General features: G+C 51.4%; 1 protein-coding gene across 1 annotated transcript; it reads right to left on the bottom strand.

Moving 5' to 3' along the window:
* Positions 1 to 1,435: 1,435 nt before the first annotated feature.
* Positions 1,436 to 15,531, bottom strand: LOC121500978. The gene is made up of 3 exons (XM_041773063.1): positions 15,445 to 15,531; positions 14,733 to 14,911; positions 1,436 to 1,811 (listed from the first exon to the last, which is right to left on the bottom strand). The coding sequence occupies exons 1-3, from the start codon at positions 15,529 to 15,531 to the stop codon at positions 1,436 to 1,438; spliced, it is 642 nt and encodes a 213-aa protein (XP_041628997.1).
* Positions 15,532 to 17,811: the final 2,280 nt, after the last annotated feature.

Raw genomic sequence — 17,811 nt, 5'->3', positions numbered from 1 at the left:
CTCAGCAAAAAGTTTCTTCAGGGGTGTCTGGGGGGTGCAGTCGGTTAGGCACCTGACTCTTGCTTTCAGCCCAGGCCATGATCTCAGGGTCGTGAGATCGAGCCCCGTGTCCAGCTCTGCACTCAGCATGGAGTCTGCTTGAGATTCTCTCTCTCTCCCTCTGCCCCTCCTGTTCCGGCTCTCTCTCTCCCTCTCTAAAATAAATAAATCTTAACAAAAAAAAAAAGAAAAAAGAAAAAGAGAAAGAAAGAAAGAAAGAAAAAGAAGAAAGAAAGTAAGTTCCTGGAGTAAGCATTCAAAAGCACAACACACCCTCAACCAGCATTTATTTATTGGGCCTCTACACGTTCTGCTCTATTAATCCTACACACTGCACTATCCTATTATACCCTGCTCTACTCTTCTAAAATCATACACACACACACATACACAAAAATAGGAGAAATGGATACAAATGAAGTATAAACTGGAGTTCTTACGTTCTCCGGCAGGAAGAGTGAAACCGCGTAAAAGCATTAGGTCGGTCAGAAATCAAGGTGCCTGCACCAATGCTCCAGTGAAGCTGGATGGTGAAGCAACCTCTTTGCTCTCTTCTGCAAACCTCCCCTCCTCCCTTCTTAGCCTTTTGTTTCAGGAACCCAGTACCACCCCAAAGACCAGATGAAGGAGGCTCAGCACACACACAATTCCTGTCAAAACCGGCTGGATCCTGTATTTCCCTATCAGCCCCAGCCCCTTCCTCCAGGAAGGCTTGCGGGTTCCTGAAGGCCAGCGCCCGCTGCAGCCTCCTCTGCCCGGCAAAGCAAGAAAGCTGCTGCTGATCTCTATCCCAGGCTCGAGCTTCCTGTGATGCTGCAGCCCCAAGCACGGAGGGCCCTGCACCGAGAGGGCGATGCGCACTAGCTTGGGGGGGGGGGGGGGATGCTGGGCTGAGGTCGGTCGGGGCTGGCGACCCTAGTCCTGCCTCCTTGCTGCATCAAAGAGGAAGCAGAGGTGTGGAGATGTAGGAGGGGCCTGCTCAAGGTCACGCAGGACTCAGCTCTCGCTCCCTGCCCAGCCCCGCTCCACTGCACGGAGCGGAGCTGGCAGTGATGCCAGCAAGCCCGAGGGGGCCGAGGGGGCGGCCGAGGGGGTCGCCCGGCCCCACGCAGCCCGCCTCCCAATGCTCCCCACGCGCTTCCACTCCCCAGGAGCTCCGTGCCAGCCACAGCACCGGCTCACTCTTAGCCAACACCCATGTGTGAAGCTTCCAGTTCCCAGAAGTTTCCAAAGCGGGGGATGTAATTACGATGTTTCAAAGCAAACAAACACACACCCAAGTGGGAGGACAACATATTTATTTGACTAATTAGACGGAATTCACTGAGAGGATGTACAATAACATCGGCCTTTTTTTTTTAAGTGATTCTTATTGACATTTTCTTCTGACATTTTATTAGTAGCTCATCTTTCCTTTTACTGTGCTCTCAGTAAGGTGCCAAGGTGAAGCATCATAGGCTCCGACAATAAGCAAGTGTGAATCACGCATCACAAAAATAGCAGTGGCTCGGGGAGCCCGAGATGCAGAGCACTGGTCTTCAGCCTGCTGCAGGGAGGGGAGGCGGCGGGCGATGACCGTGCACAGGTGGAGGCCTGCCAACTGGCTGCCTGGCTGCCAGGAGCACTGATTCTGCTCCACCCGGCTCCCGAAGGGGCTGCTGTCAGTACTGCTGGGCCCCAAGCCGCTACTGCACCCCGATGACCAAGAAGGACACACGAGTCTGTAGGCACGACACGCAGCACCTCCTACCGCTGCTATAGGCCGTTCATTCCTAAAAAGAGCCGAGAAAGTGTGGCCTCAATTCACAACACTGTTAATCCATCTTCTGGAGAACCGAGAATGTGTCCAGCTAAGGTGCTACCCACAACATGGATCCAACAGATCTGGGGTTCAGGGTAGTCCCTCCGAGTTCCCATTTTCTATCTGTAAGCGGAGATTAAATACCGACCGCACGGTTTGTACCGAGAATGAAGTCAGAAAATTACATAAAGTGTTTTACACAATGTCTGATATATTCATGTGTCCCAGGAAGATGTGTTGAGGGCCGATGGAAAATACAATTATCACGGCTCAGGGAACTCCCCACCAGGACTCAGTGCGTACATAACAAGCGCCCTGTCAACTCCATAAAAACTCAGTGCTGGAGAGTGAGGCAGGAACAGAAATCAGTGTGATATATGGCAGGTTCCGACAGGTTGGGCGATGGGGAGCCACTGAAGTTCTTCGAGCAGAGGAGGGTGACAAGAGCTGAACTAGGCCGAGGACCAACACGGCCGGTGGCTGCTGAGCACTTGAAATGTGGCTAATCTCAACTGAGATGTGCCCTACGTGTAAAGCACATACTGGATTTCCACTTGATACAATAAAAAGAATATAAAATTACTCATTAATATTTTTCATGAAAATCAAATGATAGGATTTTGAATATATTAGGTTAAATGAAACATGTTATTAAATAGAGTTTACCAATTTCCTTTGTGGCTACTAGAACATTTAAAACTACATCTGTGCCTCCTATCATGTTGCTATTGGACAGCATTGCCCAGGAGTGTTTGCTGGACGTATCAGAGCAAAGAGCAGTTGGAGGCAGCAACATCTGGACCGTTTCATTCCAGCCAAAGTGCTCATGTCCTCTCAGCCTGGCCCTGCCTCTCCTGCTGCCAGTTCATGGAGTAATTAAAATGCCTTGAAGCAAAGAGCCCAGCCCTTGAGTGTGCTTGACAGAGATCAGAATTTTGCAAAGCTATTTCAGCAGGGAACATCCGGGAGATGTTCTCGAACACCCCACGCTATCCACAGTAGGGCTCGGCTGCCAAAGTGCCTGGCTCTCAGCCTCGTGATCTGGTGGCCATAGCTCACGCCCAGCAGCAGCCATTTCGCAGGTAAATTAAAAAGCAACCAGCATTTTCCTCTCCAACTGGCACAAAATGGATTCTCTGTGAGTACTTCTTTTGTGGAGAGTTCTCCAAAGCCTGCAAGATTTATCCCAACAGATTCCGTGAATGGTGCTCCCAGGGACAGAGAATAGACAGAGTAGATATTGCTCCCCTGCATTCAGCCTTGGTCTGCAAGCTCCAGGCTCAGACTTAAAATTAAACCAATAATGCCACTGACCTGAGTGGGGACCTTGAACCTATCTATGGCTCCACTTTTCTCCCTCAGCAGAATCTGGAAGCTGGGCTGCATGTTCTAGAACACTTGGGGTGTGTGTGGTGGTGGGGCGGGGATTAGGTGCGTGTGCTTTGCAGTCAGCAGGTCTCTGTTCAAGCACTGGCCCTGCCACCTGCCAGCCATACTGCCTGGGACAGATTTCTTTGCCTGTGTGAGCCTCTGTTTTCTTTGTTATAAAACAGGAACGGGTGTAGTAGCAATCTCATGGGCTGCTGGGATGGTTAGATGATGGGAAAAAGATGCACGGTGCAATACTTGGCACCTAGTAACCACCAAGCAAAGTCATCTAGGAAACAGACTTCACGGTTTGTTGTGTAAACATTGGTCCCGGCCTCAGGAGGCCTTGGTCAGCACGGGAGCTTGACAGCAATTCCAGATGCTGGAGGGATTCCAATGCTTCTTCCAGTACAGACGGCCTGCACCCAGTAGGCAGGGGCAAAAGGGGTAAAAGTGACTCTCTTCGGAAACTGCTATCCCAGTGGGCACAACTGTGACTGGAGATCAGGAAATCTAGACAGGATCTGAACTAGGATCGAGAATATGGGGGACACTGATGCTCATCCCTTATGGTATGCAGAATCCAAGATGGCCCTGTGATTCCCACCCCTGATGCACCCTCCCTCCCCTTGAATATGGGCAAAACCTGTGAATATGAGGACTGTCACTCCCCTGACTAGGTTACATTATATGGCAAAGGTAGAGATGTTGCAGATATAAGTAAGGTTGCCTTAGATGAGAATGTAGGCCCAACGGACACCTTGACTTCTGCCCTGTGAGTCCTTGAGCAGAAAATCCAGCTAACCCAAACCCAGACTCTGGACCCACAGAAATTGTGAGATAGTAAATGTGTATTGTTTTAAGCCACTGCATTTGTGGTGACCTGTTATAAAGAAAGGAAAAACTAAAAACACCCCCACCCAGCCCATGCTGGGCTCCACTCCGCCCCTCCCTCTCAGGTCACAGAGAACCTGTTTGGCCAACCCTATTAATAGCCTAACCAATCCGCTGAATCCCATCCTGGACATGGGACCCAACTGGCCCTGTTCAGAGTGCAGCCCAGGACATTTGCTTGGTGGTCAAAGAGAACCTCTCTCTTCCCACTGCCACAAAGTGGGAGGGAATGAACCGCTACAGCCCACGAGGAAGCAGGCTGGGCTAGAAGCAGGTATGAGGGAAGGGTGACCACGTAACCTCCTGGGCCTGGGGCGCACGCCACTCGTAAGGCCCACCCAACTCTGGACTCTCCAGACACGTGAGCCAATAAACATCTTTCACTGACCCTATTGCTTAAGCCATTTGACATTGATTTTTCTATTCCTTAAAACCTGCAACTAAAAACCTTCTTCCTGGTACAAGAGGTGTGTTAGCATCCTCTGTGCTGGCCCTGACTGGACGCCACAGCTTCTTCCTGGCTGCTGCTTGAGTCCTAACAAGAATAATAATGCCTCACGCTCTACTTTGTTCATTCAACAAGAATTGATTGAAGGCTCTGTACGTGCCAGAAATTGCATTACTGGAATGCGGCAGTGAAGTGGCACCACGGTCCCTGCCTCGTGCACATCAGGGTCCAGTAGGGCTACAAATGAGCAAACCAGCAACTGCCAACTGCACACAGGGTACAAGGTACATGTGCTCTGGCCAAATGGCCAAATATCAAAATTTGCACCTAGTCCCTCCTGAAGCCAAATGACACCATCGTGGAACTTACTTCTGGAATAAAAGAACAACTCTGGCATCTTATTTTAAGAATTCATTATTTTACACTTTTCTCATTCACGTGTTAATAACGTTTTGAACATTCAGTGTCTATGGGCAGGAACGACAGTCCTCAGGACCCACCATCAAGATTCACGTGGCCCTAGGACCTCGTATTAAATGCTCCCTCGCAGCCTAAGTCAGGAGAGAAGACAGGTCTTTGAGGGCTGCCTCATCTTTGGCTTTTTCTTTAAACCCTATAGTTTTTATTACAGGTAAATCAGATTCATCATGAATGATGGATACAATTTTGGAGTCTTTCCTCCTATCGTGAGGTAGCAAGGTGACAAATGTTCCTAAATATTTTCTGGAAACCCTCATGACCTACAACGACTCCCTAAGAAAAATTAAATAGCTAAAAATTACACATCATTACTAAAGTTTATTCTGTGTAACATTATGAACGCAGGTGCACTAACAATTCTCAACTATTGCAACTGTGATATAATCTAATTTCTATTATTCTGTTCTGTATTATTATTTAAATTCTGGAAACATTAGGTAGCTCAGAAAGGAAATAATATTCTTCCTAAAGTTATCTAGCTAAGACTCCCAATATTTGTATTAACTATTAGTCTCTCTATTTGTCAACTGGAAATACGTTAAGATGATTTAGCAAATAAAATTCACTTGCATAACCAAAATTAATTATGGAAGCGCTTCACTCTCACCATCATTTATACTTCAAATAACTGATAAAACTTTTAGAGACAAAAAGTGACCCTGTAATACTGCAGAAGTGCTTACCTATATCTGAAAGTGAATATTCAGATATTAACAATAAAAATACAAAAGATGGACATTCTAATGTTGTTACTCAATCGTTATATAAATCAGACATAATGATAACCTAGGCATCGCTCAATCAACGATGACTCACAATTTCAGATTCTGAAGGTAACACTGAACCAGGCACGTGGGTGTTCAACCACGAATACCAAGGGCAAAGCCAAGCGTCCGTCCCTGCATCAGTCAGGATCCAACCAGGGGAACAGAAATCTCTTGAATGGAAGTAATGCAGAGAATTAATCTGACGAGTGTGAAGTTAATTTTATGTGTCAACCTGACTGGGCCACAGGGCACCCAGATATTTGGTGCAGCACTATCCTGGGTGCGTCTGCGAGGGCACTGCTGGGTAAGATCAACAGCTGAGTCAGTGACGTGAGTAAAGCAAGCACTCTGCCTACTACGGTGGGCCTCATCCGAGCCCTCGGAGGCCTGAATGGAACAAAAAGCCTGAAGAGAATAAAATGGTAAAGGAAAGTAGGATCCTTTCTGCCCATCTTTGAGCTGGGACAGGAGTTTCCTCCCAGCTTTGGACACAGTCTCAGGCGGCAACTACATCACGGCTCTCCTGGGTCTCCAGCTTGCCAACTGCAGGTCTTGAGACTTCTCAGCCTTCACAATCCCACGAGTCACTTCTCTATTTTATATATTTTTCTTTTTTTTATATATAATATTATATTGTACATATATTTATCTATAAATTACATTAAATAAAAAATTATCCTATTGGTTGGATTTCTCTGGAGAAGCCAGATGAATACAACAAGCGGTAGAAGGGCTGATAAAGCCACCAGGAGACAGTGATGTCATCCAGAGGTTAGAAAGTGCAGGAAACCGCTACCTAGCCTGGGGGGACAGAGAGAAGAGGTGATGTCACTGAAGGCTGCGGTGACCCAACGCGCGCTGGAACCTGAGTGGACCTCCATGGCAGGAGCTGCGGCCACAGAGGAGATACAGTGTGTCCCTGAGAACTCACATAGACACAGGAAGGAGAAATAACTCTTGCTTCTTCCTTCCTCCCACCTGCCAATCTCCTGACACTGCTTCCCACTGGCTGAGTCCAGCTAGAAGCCAGCTGTCACGGGAGCATGCAGGAGTCACCCATGCCCCTGACTTACGTAGGGAGTGCACTGGGGAAGGGTGAGAATGGGCCTGACCACAAACAGGCCAGGACCATCACCTTCCCATAGAGTTTCTGGTCCTCACAGCAACCTCAAAAAGGAAGTGGTTCATCACCAAGTAACAATAGTTCAGAGAGGTGAAGTCACTCTCTTAAGGTCACACAGCTATTAGATAACGAGGTTCAACGTTACGGCAACACAAAGACCTTAAAATGGACAATTAGATATCCCTGCTCTCCAAAGCACTTCTCCAGCTGCCCTAGGACCCAAGTCTTCTCTCCTCTCCCCTCCCCTGTGCCAAAAATCTTGTTCATTTCTTAGACAGATGCATATTATGCTTCTCCATCTCCTTCAGACCACATCCTTGGGGACTCACCTTCACCCAAAGGGGCCCCTCAAGGGATCTTCCAATGCAAGAGTCTCTCCTCCAATGGAAACTTGGGTCCTAAATGTTAAAATCATTTATGTGCCCTGCTCCATGAACAAGATCCATTTGAAGTGTTTTGTCATTAAAAATGATGGAAAAACCAATGCCCCAGACAATCCTCAGGCCTCTTTCCAATCCTTATATTGTGGTTCTGAGAAGTCCTAGAGGGAGGGACGTCCCAAGCTGGTCTCCAAGAAGGACTCCTACCTCAGGGCCCTGCAGCCAGGATGGAGGACACAGGAGTCTTTGCTCCTTTCATCAGAGGTACGGAACACCCCTCGCTCCCTCCCAGTGAACTGGGTCAGTCCCTGCAAAGCCCTAGAGCAGTACCAGGTCCACTGGAAATGCTATTCTCAGGATTATTACGTTTCCATGGCAGCAAAAATGCACGTGAGCACCACTGTAATGGACGCATCCCATTCCATTAAATGGATGCACGGATGGGTGATACAAGTTACTTATCCACTTCTCTATTGTTGGATCTTTAGGGTCTTTCCAAAGTTTTGCTACTCTGCCCAGTGATAAACTCACACGTAAATCCTTTGCATCTGTTGATTTAGCTGACTTCCGTCATAGAAGAATAATTGCTAGTTCAAAGGCTAGGAGCTTGCTTAAATCTCAGTGCATGATGTGGAATTGTTCTTTAGAGAAATTGTACCAAACTTACTCCATGGTGGTGGAAGGAGACCCTGCGGCCTCCGCATCATCAAGTAGTTGTTTGATTGTTGTGAGTTTTGAATCCGTGCCAAGCAGATGGGCAAGAAACAGTATCTTGTCATCTTAGTTGATATGTTTTCGCTCTGGCTAGCTCAGGGAAGCCCTTCTACCCCATTTCTCAGCCTCCCCCTCCCCACCCGCCATCACCCATGTCTTCTCTTCCCACATATCCAGCACAGACAAAACATCAGTCTCCCAGCCATCAGCTGAGATGTTAAAGAATAGCTGCTGCTCCCAGGGGCCTGAGGTCACTGAAGGCGCCTAAAACATGGCCATCCTGATTGCTCTCGGAATTTGTCAACAACAGTGGCAGAAATCAGAGAGACGAAGACAAACAGCTCTCTAAAGCATTCTGGAAGAAAATCTCCTGGGATCAAAGCTGGTGATGAACCAGGACCAATAGCCATGAGGTGTGTTTCCATCTCAAGAAGGTCTGGACGGACAGGAAGCCCTGCGAGGGCTCTCAGGCCCCAGGAGAACAGGAATCAGGGGGAGCGAACTCCCAGTCAAAAGGGAAGATTTCCAGCTGTGGCCCTTGGGGCCACCTGGGCAGCTACTCAGTATTTTACCCAAACCCCAGTGAAAAAAAAAAAAAACTATCTTCTCAAAACTGTGGATATAATTAGTCTATTCCTGCTAGGACTGAGAAAAATAATTGTGCAGCATGTCCTAGGTAACAGGGACTCTCAGCAAATGTTTACAGAATAAATAAATCAACAGAGTAGGGAAAATTGGTTTGGGATTTGTCAAAAGTTCTGATTGAACTGAACTCTCTTGTCAAGACTTAAGAGATCATTAATGGATGCAAAAATCATTATGTTTTAACTGGCTGTTACGTGCAAGGCACCCAGACGCTCGGAGACAACAGAGAAAAGAATGGACGGGCCCTGCCTTCAAACCACTTCCAGGGTAGGGTTGTGGGTAGCAACGTGCCCTTGGGTTTCACTCTCAGCTCCCCAGTTCAATAGCTGAGGATATGTTGAGTGGACAGTCCTGGAGCCTCGGTGTTCCCATCTGTGAAATGGGGCGCTAACAGTAACCGCCTTACAAGGCCCTGTGAGATCAAAGAGATTATATTTGCAACATGCGTGGCAGGGAACCGACAACAAACGACAGGTGCTGTTATTTTATTTTCATCAAGAAGGAGAGAAGAGGCTCCTGCTCTGATCAGTTCCCCAGCCCCAGGCAAAGTGGGAAGGGAAACCCGTGGCAGCCTTCCTTAGTGAATGCACTTAGGGCTCATCCTGTCTTCTTTCTTCTGAACTTTCACCTGCAAAGACCCCACCTCCAGTAAGGTCCTACTCACAGGGGCCACGGGTTAGGATTTGAACATCTCTTTCTGAGGGACACAGTTCAACCCCTAACAACCAGGAACACCCTTTCCTGTGGTATCTGCACAGCTCACTCACTCTTTTGCTTCATTCCAGGCTCTGCTCAAACGTCACCTTCCCAGAGAGGCTTCTGGACTCACCTTACCTGAGGTGGTGCTCCTCCTCGGCTTTACTTTCCTCCATAGAACCTGTCACTTCCTGCCCTGTCCATATTTTAATGTTTGTCGTTGATCTCCCCCACTAGAACACAAACTCCCTGAGAGTAGGGCTTAGTCTGGCATACAGCTGGCACTCAGCAAATGTTTGTGCGATGACTGAGCCAGTGAGTGATGGCTGTCTACTTGCTCTGTTGGGGCACTGGAGGACACCCACACTACAGCCAGAAAATCTTCATTTTAGGCTGAATGTCCCCCCAAAATGTCCACATCCTAATCCCCAGAACCTGCAAACCTCACATGGAAATAGGACTTCGCAGAGGTGATTAAGGTTCTTGAGAGAATGTCCTAGACTAGCAGGCAGGTCCAACCTGTCCACGAGAGTCCGTGTAAAGGGGAGGCAGGAGGGCCAGGGACAGAGGAGACGAGACAGGAGAAGCATAAGGCAGAAGCTGGAGTCTATGCTTGAAGATGGAGGAAGGGCACATAAGCCAAGGAATGCAGGCACCTCTAGAAGCTAGAAAAAGCAAAGAAACAAAGTCTCCCCTAGAGCCTCCAGGAGGAACACAGCTCTGCCGACACCTCAGTTTCAGCCCACTGAGAGCCATGTCAGATTTCTGACCTCCAGACCTATAGTAAAATAGTAATTTTCTGCTGCTTTAAGCCACTTAGTGTGTGATTTGTTACAGCAGCAAGAGGAAAACTAATACTCACACCTTGTTCTAACTCCCCAGAGCAGCTCCTCCTGAGGCAGCATGTCAGCTGGCAGCAAGGATTTGCAAGTGAAGAACTGAGGTTCAGAAAGGTCAAGGAGCTTGCCCCAGGTCACACAGTTGGGGACAGGCCAACTGACAATTTCAGCCCAATTTATCTTCCTCTGAAGTCCTTGCTTTTGCCCCAGGACCAGTGTGGAAAGTGTGCACACGTGTGGAGCTTTGCATGGCCGGTGAGACCGTCTCAGCCCTGCCCCAGCTCCCAGCAGGCACCCCGAGGTCCACACAGAGACAGCCACGTAGACTGCGTTCTGCTTCTAAATGGCCTGTCCTGGCAGAAACGCATTTTGAATGATATTTGGGGACACACCTGGTCACCATACAGGCACTAGCCTGATTGTTCAGGGAGCAAGGACAGCAACTGCTGCGAAGTGCCCAGCGTCTTCAGATGTGACATCCCACAGAGCCAACCTCCCAGAGCAGCCCCAGAGCCAGGAGGGGCTGGAACAGGGAGGGATGGACGGGAAGCCCCCAGCGCTCACGCACCACAGGGCATCCTCCTGTGAGCGGCGACTCTGGGTCTCTCAACAGCCTGTGGGAATTATTACCCCATTTTACAGATCAGGAGACAGACACTTGAGGAAGCTGCTAAATCTGCCCAAAGTCCCACAAGGAGGAGATAGAGCTGGGCTTTGCCTCCAGAACCTGAATGATTCAAAGACTGTTCCTTACTGGCCCCAAAACCCCCACACCTGTGACTGTGCTGATAGAGTCGAGCCTACAGAGCAGGTGTGAGCTGGGCCACTCGGCCACCCACCTGTCCGGGCCATTCCGTCACTGCCTCTGCGTGGGTCTCTAACAGCCCCCAGCCTGCTTTCCAAGACAGTCTCAGAAAGAAACTGAATCCTAGCTTCTTAACCCCCCTTCTCTCTCTCACACACACACACACACACACACATTTACCCGCACACAAATGCACACACCCATATACACACATACATACACCCTAACACATACATATTGACACTCAGAGGCACACACCCGCTTACACAGACACGTTCATACAAATGCACACCGAGATAACCGTATGCACACACATACACACATGCCCACCCTCAAAAGTACTCACCACATGCACACCTATGCACGTGTGTGCACACACAAGACACAAATGCAGAAACACTGAGACATATGCATGCATTTTCACCCTCACAGACTCACAGACGTACACATGTGCACATTCACTCAGACACGCACACACACATTCCCCAACACAAGCACACACACACACACACACACACTCACAGCTGGGCCACAGCTGCCATTCCTGCTACTCACCTGCTTTTTTTTTTCAGAAACATGAAACGACCCTGGCCCACTGCAGCCTCCCCTGGCAGAAAGACAGACTAATAAAATCCTCAGCTTAACATCATCTAATCCGGCCTCCCCACCCATCGATTCCCCTCTGATGCTGCCGTCAAGCTGCCTATTTCTGCGGCATGTGCATCTGATCTTGCAGAAATCATAGGATTAGTCCCCTGGCCTTACACGCACCCTGCTCCCCCCAGATGGGGTTCTCCTGGGCCTGACACCATCTCCCTGAGCCATTTTCTAGTGCAGCGGGTTCTCTCCTCTATTAGGAGGACAAGGAACAGAAGGGCCATATGCGCTAAGGTCAGGAAGGGCTCCACTACTCCCCAGCTGCAAGCATGGGCCAGGTGCCCCCAGAGTCCATGGTTTCCCTTCTACAACATAAGGATAGAGATCCCTGCCCCTGAGAACAGGGAGGAAGGATGAGGTCCAGACAGCAAGATAGAAAATGCCAATAAGCAAGTAGAGAAGGTTCCAGAAAAGGTATGGAGGCAGAATTAAGAAACAGGAAACACGTGATGGCTGAATTTAATCCTGCATCTGGTCAGCTTTTCTAGAGCTGAGCATTTCCTGGGCAGTTTTGAAGACTTGTTAAAGACCCCGTTCAGGGCTCCAGTTTCAGCTACCCTGGGGTTCACTGTCACCTGTTTGCAGCACCTATTTCCAGGACCCACCAATATGAACTCGGCAAATACTCAGAAACCAGTATTTTTAAGTCAAACCATGCAAGACCTACCCTCCAACGAGGTGAAATTTTGCAGTTATGCATTCTTCATGCATAACATTCTTCAACAGTAACATGTTGAATCTTAAAACCAATGTTCACCATGCAACCCCTAGAGCACTTCTAGAAGGATCTGGGGCTGGAAGCAGATGGATCTGAGCTCAGAGCCCTGCTCTGCCACCTGCCTGCCAATTGAGCGGCCTTAAACAAGTTTCTTAAGCTCTCAGAACTTGCTTTTTCTCACCTACTCAAGTAGTGGGAACACCACCAGTTCCTACTTTGCAGGATCTTGAGGGGACATGCTGATGTGCCATGTGCAAAGTACCCACCAGAAGGCCTGGCACAAAGTAGGTGCTCAGAAAGGGGAGACCCTCTCCTCCCCTCTGAGCACTTACCAGCCAGTCCTGGTACAGGGTTGGGGTAAAGGCCAGACTTGAAATCAGACTCTCTCTGACCCTGGACAGGTCACTTTGCCATGTAGTACCTGGGTTCCCACCTACTAAGGGTCGGCTGCTCCTGGGGAAGGGAGTCCCAGCACCTCTGGTATGCCCACGCTTGGGCCGAGCACCTCTAACTGTGGACAGACAGATACCCTCCGGGACAGAGACCTGGTTGCTCCAGGTGGAAGTTCACTGCTCTGTTCAGGAACCATCCACTAAGGCTGCAGGTGATAGCAGGTGGCCCGATGGCCTAAGTGCAGAGCATATGCCAGGAGGCCCCAGGGCATGGTGCTGGGCACTCCACAGGCCCTCGGATGTTTTTGCAGGCATGTCCCCCTCTGTCAGCCTGGGTCCTGGCACCAAAATGGGGCAATGGAGGTGCATTTAATGAAGGACCTTGTATGTATCCACGTCCTAGGGCTGCAATCCATGGCAATTCAGAAGCAATTCATGACCTCACAGCTCTGGACAGAGGGCAAAGCCTGAAATCACAGTGTGGGCAGGGCCACGATCCCTCTGAAGGCTCCAGGGCTGAAGTTTCTGGGCCTCTCCAGCTACTAGCAGCAGCTGGCATCCCACTCAGCCTCTGCGGCTGCCTTCACACAGGCTCTCCCTGTGTCTCTGTGTCTGCTCGTCTGCTGTTTCTCATAAGGATTCTTGTCACTGAACTTGGGGCTCACCTGGATCATCCAGGATGATCTCACCTTGAGATCTTTAACTTAATTACATCCCCAAAGAGCCTTTTTCCAAATAAGGTCACATTCTTAGGTTCCAGGGCTTAGGGCACAGACATATCTTTGGGGAGCCACTAGTCAATCCACTACAGGGCAATTTACAGAGGTGCAGGCAGGCTTCAGGCAGCCCAGCAAGGGAAGGTGGGCACCCCTAGGCCTCCAGGGGTGAGGGGAGAGGGAAGGATTGGACTGCAGAAAGCTGTGAGCTGGCTGCCTGGTTCAGCCACCACCAACTCTCAGTACAGCAGGGAGGGAGCAGCAAAGAAACACCCAGTTCTCCCTCCTGTCCCTGGTCCCCTACAGCTGCCCCACCACCACTGGCCAAACTGAGCCTGAAGCCAGAAGGAGGGGGAGCCCAAGTGATGCAGCCATAGCAAGCACATAGCAGCATGAAGAACTCTCTAGAAGGGCAAACATGAATATCCTGCACACCCCAGTTTCTTGCTTCAAAGTCCTCTGGGACCAACAGTCTCCTAAACAAGCATCCTATTATAGGAGATAATAGGAGAGCTTGCATTTCCTTCAAGTTGCTCAGACTTGATCCTCTTGTGCCAAACCCCTGAACCCTTTCCCATGCTCGTCCTAACTCCATAATGGTCCCTGATCCAGCACGTCTCAGGACAAGGGCAGACCCCCACCCATATCCCTGCCATACCAGACAGGGAGAGACCAAATGAATAATCTTGAGGGGTAGACAGGAAAGCCTGAGGTCCTAGGACTGAGCTGGGGTGGACCCAGCAGTATGTTCTGCATTAGAGACAGAGCAAGGAGTCTGGAGCCAGAAGAGCCCGGCCCAAGCCACCAACCAGGCCGCGTGCCGCACCCGTCTCTGCCCCGCACTGGGGAGCCAGGCCATTGAGGGGCTGCCAAATGAAGTCTATGGCCTGGGACCCACCAGACAAGACTCCACCCAGATTTGCCACCTTCTCGCCAGAGGCCAAGGCACAGAATCCCAGCCCCCGGGCCGTTATGCCAGGCCCGCTCCAGTGCCTGAAAAGCAACCCTGCAAATCACTCGAGCTGCTGTTTCATCAAGTGCCATGAACAAAATATACTGCAGAAATCACACGGAGGCTCTGCGGAGGGGCCTAGCAGCCCTCCAATTACTGTCACATAACCTTCTCCAACTTGATCTCCCTTATCTTATCTATAATAGATAAATGCCCAGCCCCAGGAAAGGCAAATATTTTTAAAAGCTGAGTATAATAAACCAGCAAAGTGCCAGCTGTCAGCAGCAGGAAGCAGTACCCATTAGTGGACTCGGAGCAGTCCTCATGGCCCCCACCGAGCCCCTGGTCCAGGGAAGAGTGCTCTGGAAGTCCCTCGCTCACACTGGAGAGCCCACTCTGAGCCAGGCCGGAGGAGCAGCGGCCGTGCCTGCTGTCCTCCACTAGCGGCTCCAAGTGCGGGGGAAGACTGTGTCCGAGCTGCAAGCAGCCAGCCCAGAGAAGATGTCCTTGTCGCCCAGAATGTCGTGGGCACAAGCCCTGCATTCTCTCTCCCCGACCTCCTGTCAGCCGCTTGGAAGGGCCCGGGCAGGCCAACCAGCAGGGAGCTTGGTTAAATCCACCCTCTCGGCGGGAGCTGCACATTCTAATTTTGCCTTGGCAGGGATGGGAACAGCTGACACACCAGGCCGTCCTGGGGGAGGGAAGCACAGAGCCAGCGGCCACGGGTGGAACGCAAGAAAAGGCCGCCAATGAGCGTGCGCCACCTCCTGCCGGCCACTGAAGTACCCATTCTGCAGGCCATCGCTCAGTCACCTTCTGAGGCCATGGGGGGCCAGGCCCTTCTGTGGAGGCTGAGGGACTCCAGGAGAGAAGGGGGGCCTGCTAGAAGGACCCCAAAGATGAGGGGCTTCTGCTCCGGGTCCATCTGGCTTCCGATCACCACCAGGACCCTAGTGCCCTAACGGTGAGCATGGGCCTTTACAGGTAGCCCATCCGAGGTCCCAGTGAACCTTCTGCTCAGGCTCAGGGACCCAGGAAACAGCTGCCAGCAGGAGGGCAGTCACCCCCCGCTGCCCAGGCCCCACTCCTGACTCCATGTCGCGTTACTAACCTGTCTGAGCCTCAGTTTCCTCGTGTGCAGAAAAGAGCAGCTAATAGGACCCACCTGAGAGGGTTGGGAAGTCAAGGGAGAAGAACCACAAGAAGCACACATGGCAAGTGCTCACCAAATGGCAACCGTTAGTGTCATTACTACTATTTTATGACTTTCAAGTGGGGAGCCGAGGGTGCAGGCGAGTGATACGCAGCAGGAAAGTGAGTCGGAGACCCCAGCCCGGGACGCGGAGCCCACCCGCCCACCCCGCCCCATCCAAAGCCTCCACGGTGCACACAGACGCAGCTCAATCACAAATAAGATGCATTTCCAGTCACTCTGGGGGAGCTGTCAAGCAGCTTGCTGGACACAGCTGCGCCCAGAGCCCTCCCGCACTGGGTCACTTCAGGGAGGCTCCTGGGGCTGCGTCCCCAGCTACACGACAAGGGCGTAGAACCACATGGCTGTGCCGCTCTCCGAGCAGCGACCCCGGCTCAGCCCACGCCTGGGTCCCCTCCTGTCCCACACCTCCCAGCCCCCGGGAAGGGGGACGCCCTGCCCTACTGAGTGCGGCCCTGTACTCTCTTTGCTGCTTGAGGCCAACACAAGACATGTCTAGTTGCTGGAAATTTTTAAGTCATGGAAACAAATATTTCTGGGAGAGGGTGGAACACGAGCTGTTTTCAATATGTATTTTTAGGACCCTGTACAGGCCTGAAGTCCCCCTGATTAGTTTAGAACCAAAAACACATGTGTGTCAGCTGCGCCTGGCTTAGGCGCGGGCGGGCGGCCTGGAGTGGGACAGCTCTGGTCCCCCGCCCCACCGGGTCTTCCGATGTGTGGCAAACGCCAAAGGCTCTTCAGAACAGAAAGACAGTCCTGGGCCCCTCCTTCAGCCCGTCTCCCATTCTTCTCTTTCTCTTGGCCTTCATTCCCGTCTGGGCGTGGGGGTGGCCGAGGGCCCTTGGGAGGCCTCCAGAGCAAGGGCATCCCGCCCGACCGCAGCCCCAGCCCCGCCCGGCAGCTGGACACAACTGCTTCCAGATGATGTGCGCAGGCCAGGAACCGCCCCGCGCGGGCTGGAGAGCAGAGCCGACCTCCCGGAGACGTTCCTCCCAAACCATGTCGGAACCGTCCAGAAAGATCAGGGTATTTGCCCAGGCTGTGCCGAGCGGCCTCAGAGCCCACACCCCATCCCACAGCCTGCCTCAGGCACACTCGCTGGATCTGATCCCCCCGGGGGGCGGGGGGGCACTTCCCCAGCTGACCCCGCCTCGCAGGAAAGCATGTGCATCCACGTCGCCTGTGTGCTCCTGCCATGGGGGCGTGAGGACTGTGGCTCTGCCCAGACGGAGGCCACGAGGGCCTCGGGACCGCCCGAGGCAGCGAGACCAGAGCCACCGACGCGCCTTCTCTCCCTGGAGCGCACCACCGTCCCGCTCAGACGTGCAGCCCGTTTCCGCGATCTTCTTCGCGGAGCCCAGAAACATGAGGGGGCCAGAAAGCAACAGAGCCAGGGGAAAACCCAAGTCTGTGTAATTCCACAGCTAAGTCCTGGGACTGTAAGCCCAGAGGCCCTGCGGACAGATGTCTGGGGTGGGGGGAAGGCTAGTCGTCCACGCGTGGGGTGGGCGGAGAGGGAGCATGGGTGCTCAACCCCCCTCCCACGCACACAAGTGGGGCCCTGGCTGAGGGAGGCCAGGACTTGGGGACCTTCCGCACACACACCCCCCACACACATGCACAAACATCCTCCCACCCCCTTCTGCTTCCTGTCCTTCAAAGCCTCCGTGGATGCTTTTGAAACTTCCTGTCTGCTTCTTTATTCTAAAGGACTCCCAGCCTTCCTGGAAGCAGACAGCATATAAATGACGACTATTAACACGTATTCATATCCCCAGACAGCACATACATGGAGACACAGATGCCGGAAGTACACAATCGCATGCATACAGTTCTCACTGTATGCATGGTTCACCCACAGACACACACACACACTCTCGCACACACTCCCCAGCAGGGCTGGTGTCCTGCAGGCCTGGGGGCGGGTCAGCCCACACCCCCCAGAAGGTACCAGGTATCAGTCTGAGTATAGAGTCTAGATAAAGTACAAAGTCTACATAAAGGCAGCGGGGTGAGGGGGGGTGCAAGGAAAGAGACTTAGAAGGGAACAAAGAGAAGAAACAAGAGAAGGAAGGAAGAGGGGGGTGGATGGAAGGAGAGGGAGGGAGGGAGTGCTGGATCAGGCCCCCTTTTGAACCTTAACCTCCAGGTCTGTTATCAG

The sequence above is a fragment of the Vulpes lagopus genome, chromosome 10, assembly GCF_018345385.1.
Source record: "Vulpes lagopus strain Blue_001 chromosome 10, ASM1834538v1, whole genome shotgun sequence".
Taxonomy (NCBI): Eukaryota; Metazoa; Chordata; class Mammalia; order Carnivora; family Canidae; genus Vulpes; species Vulpes lagopus.
The sequence above is the reverse complement of the archived record's forward strand: the minus strand, read 5'-3'. Positions and strand labels throughout refer to the sequence as shown.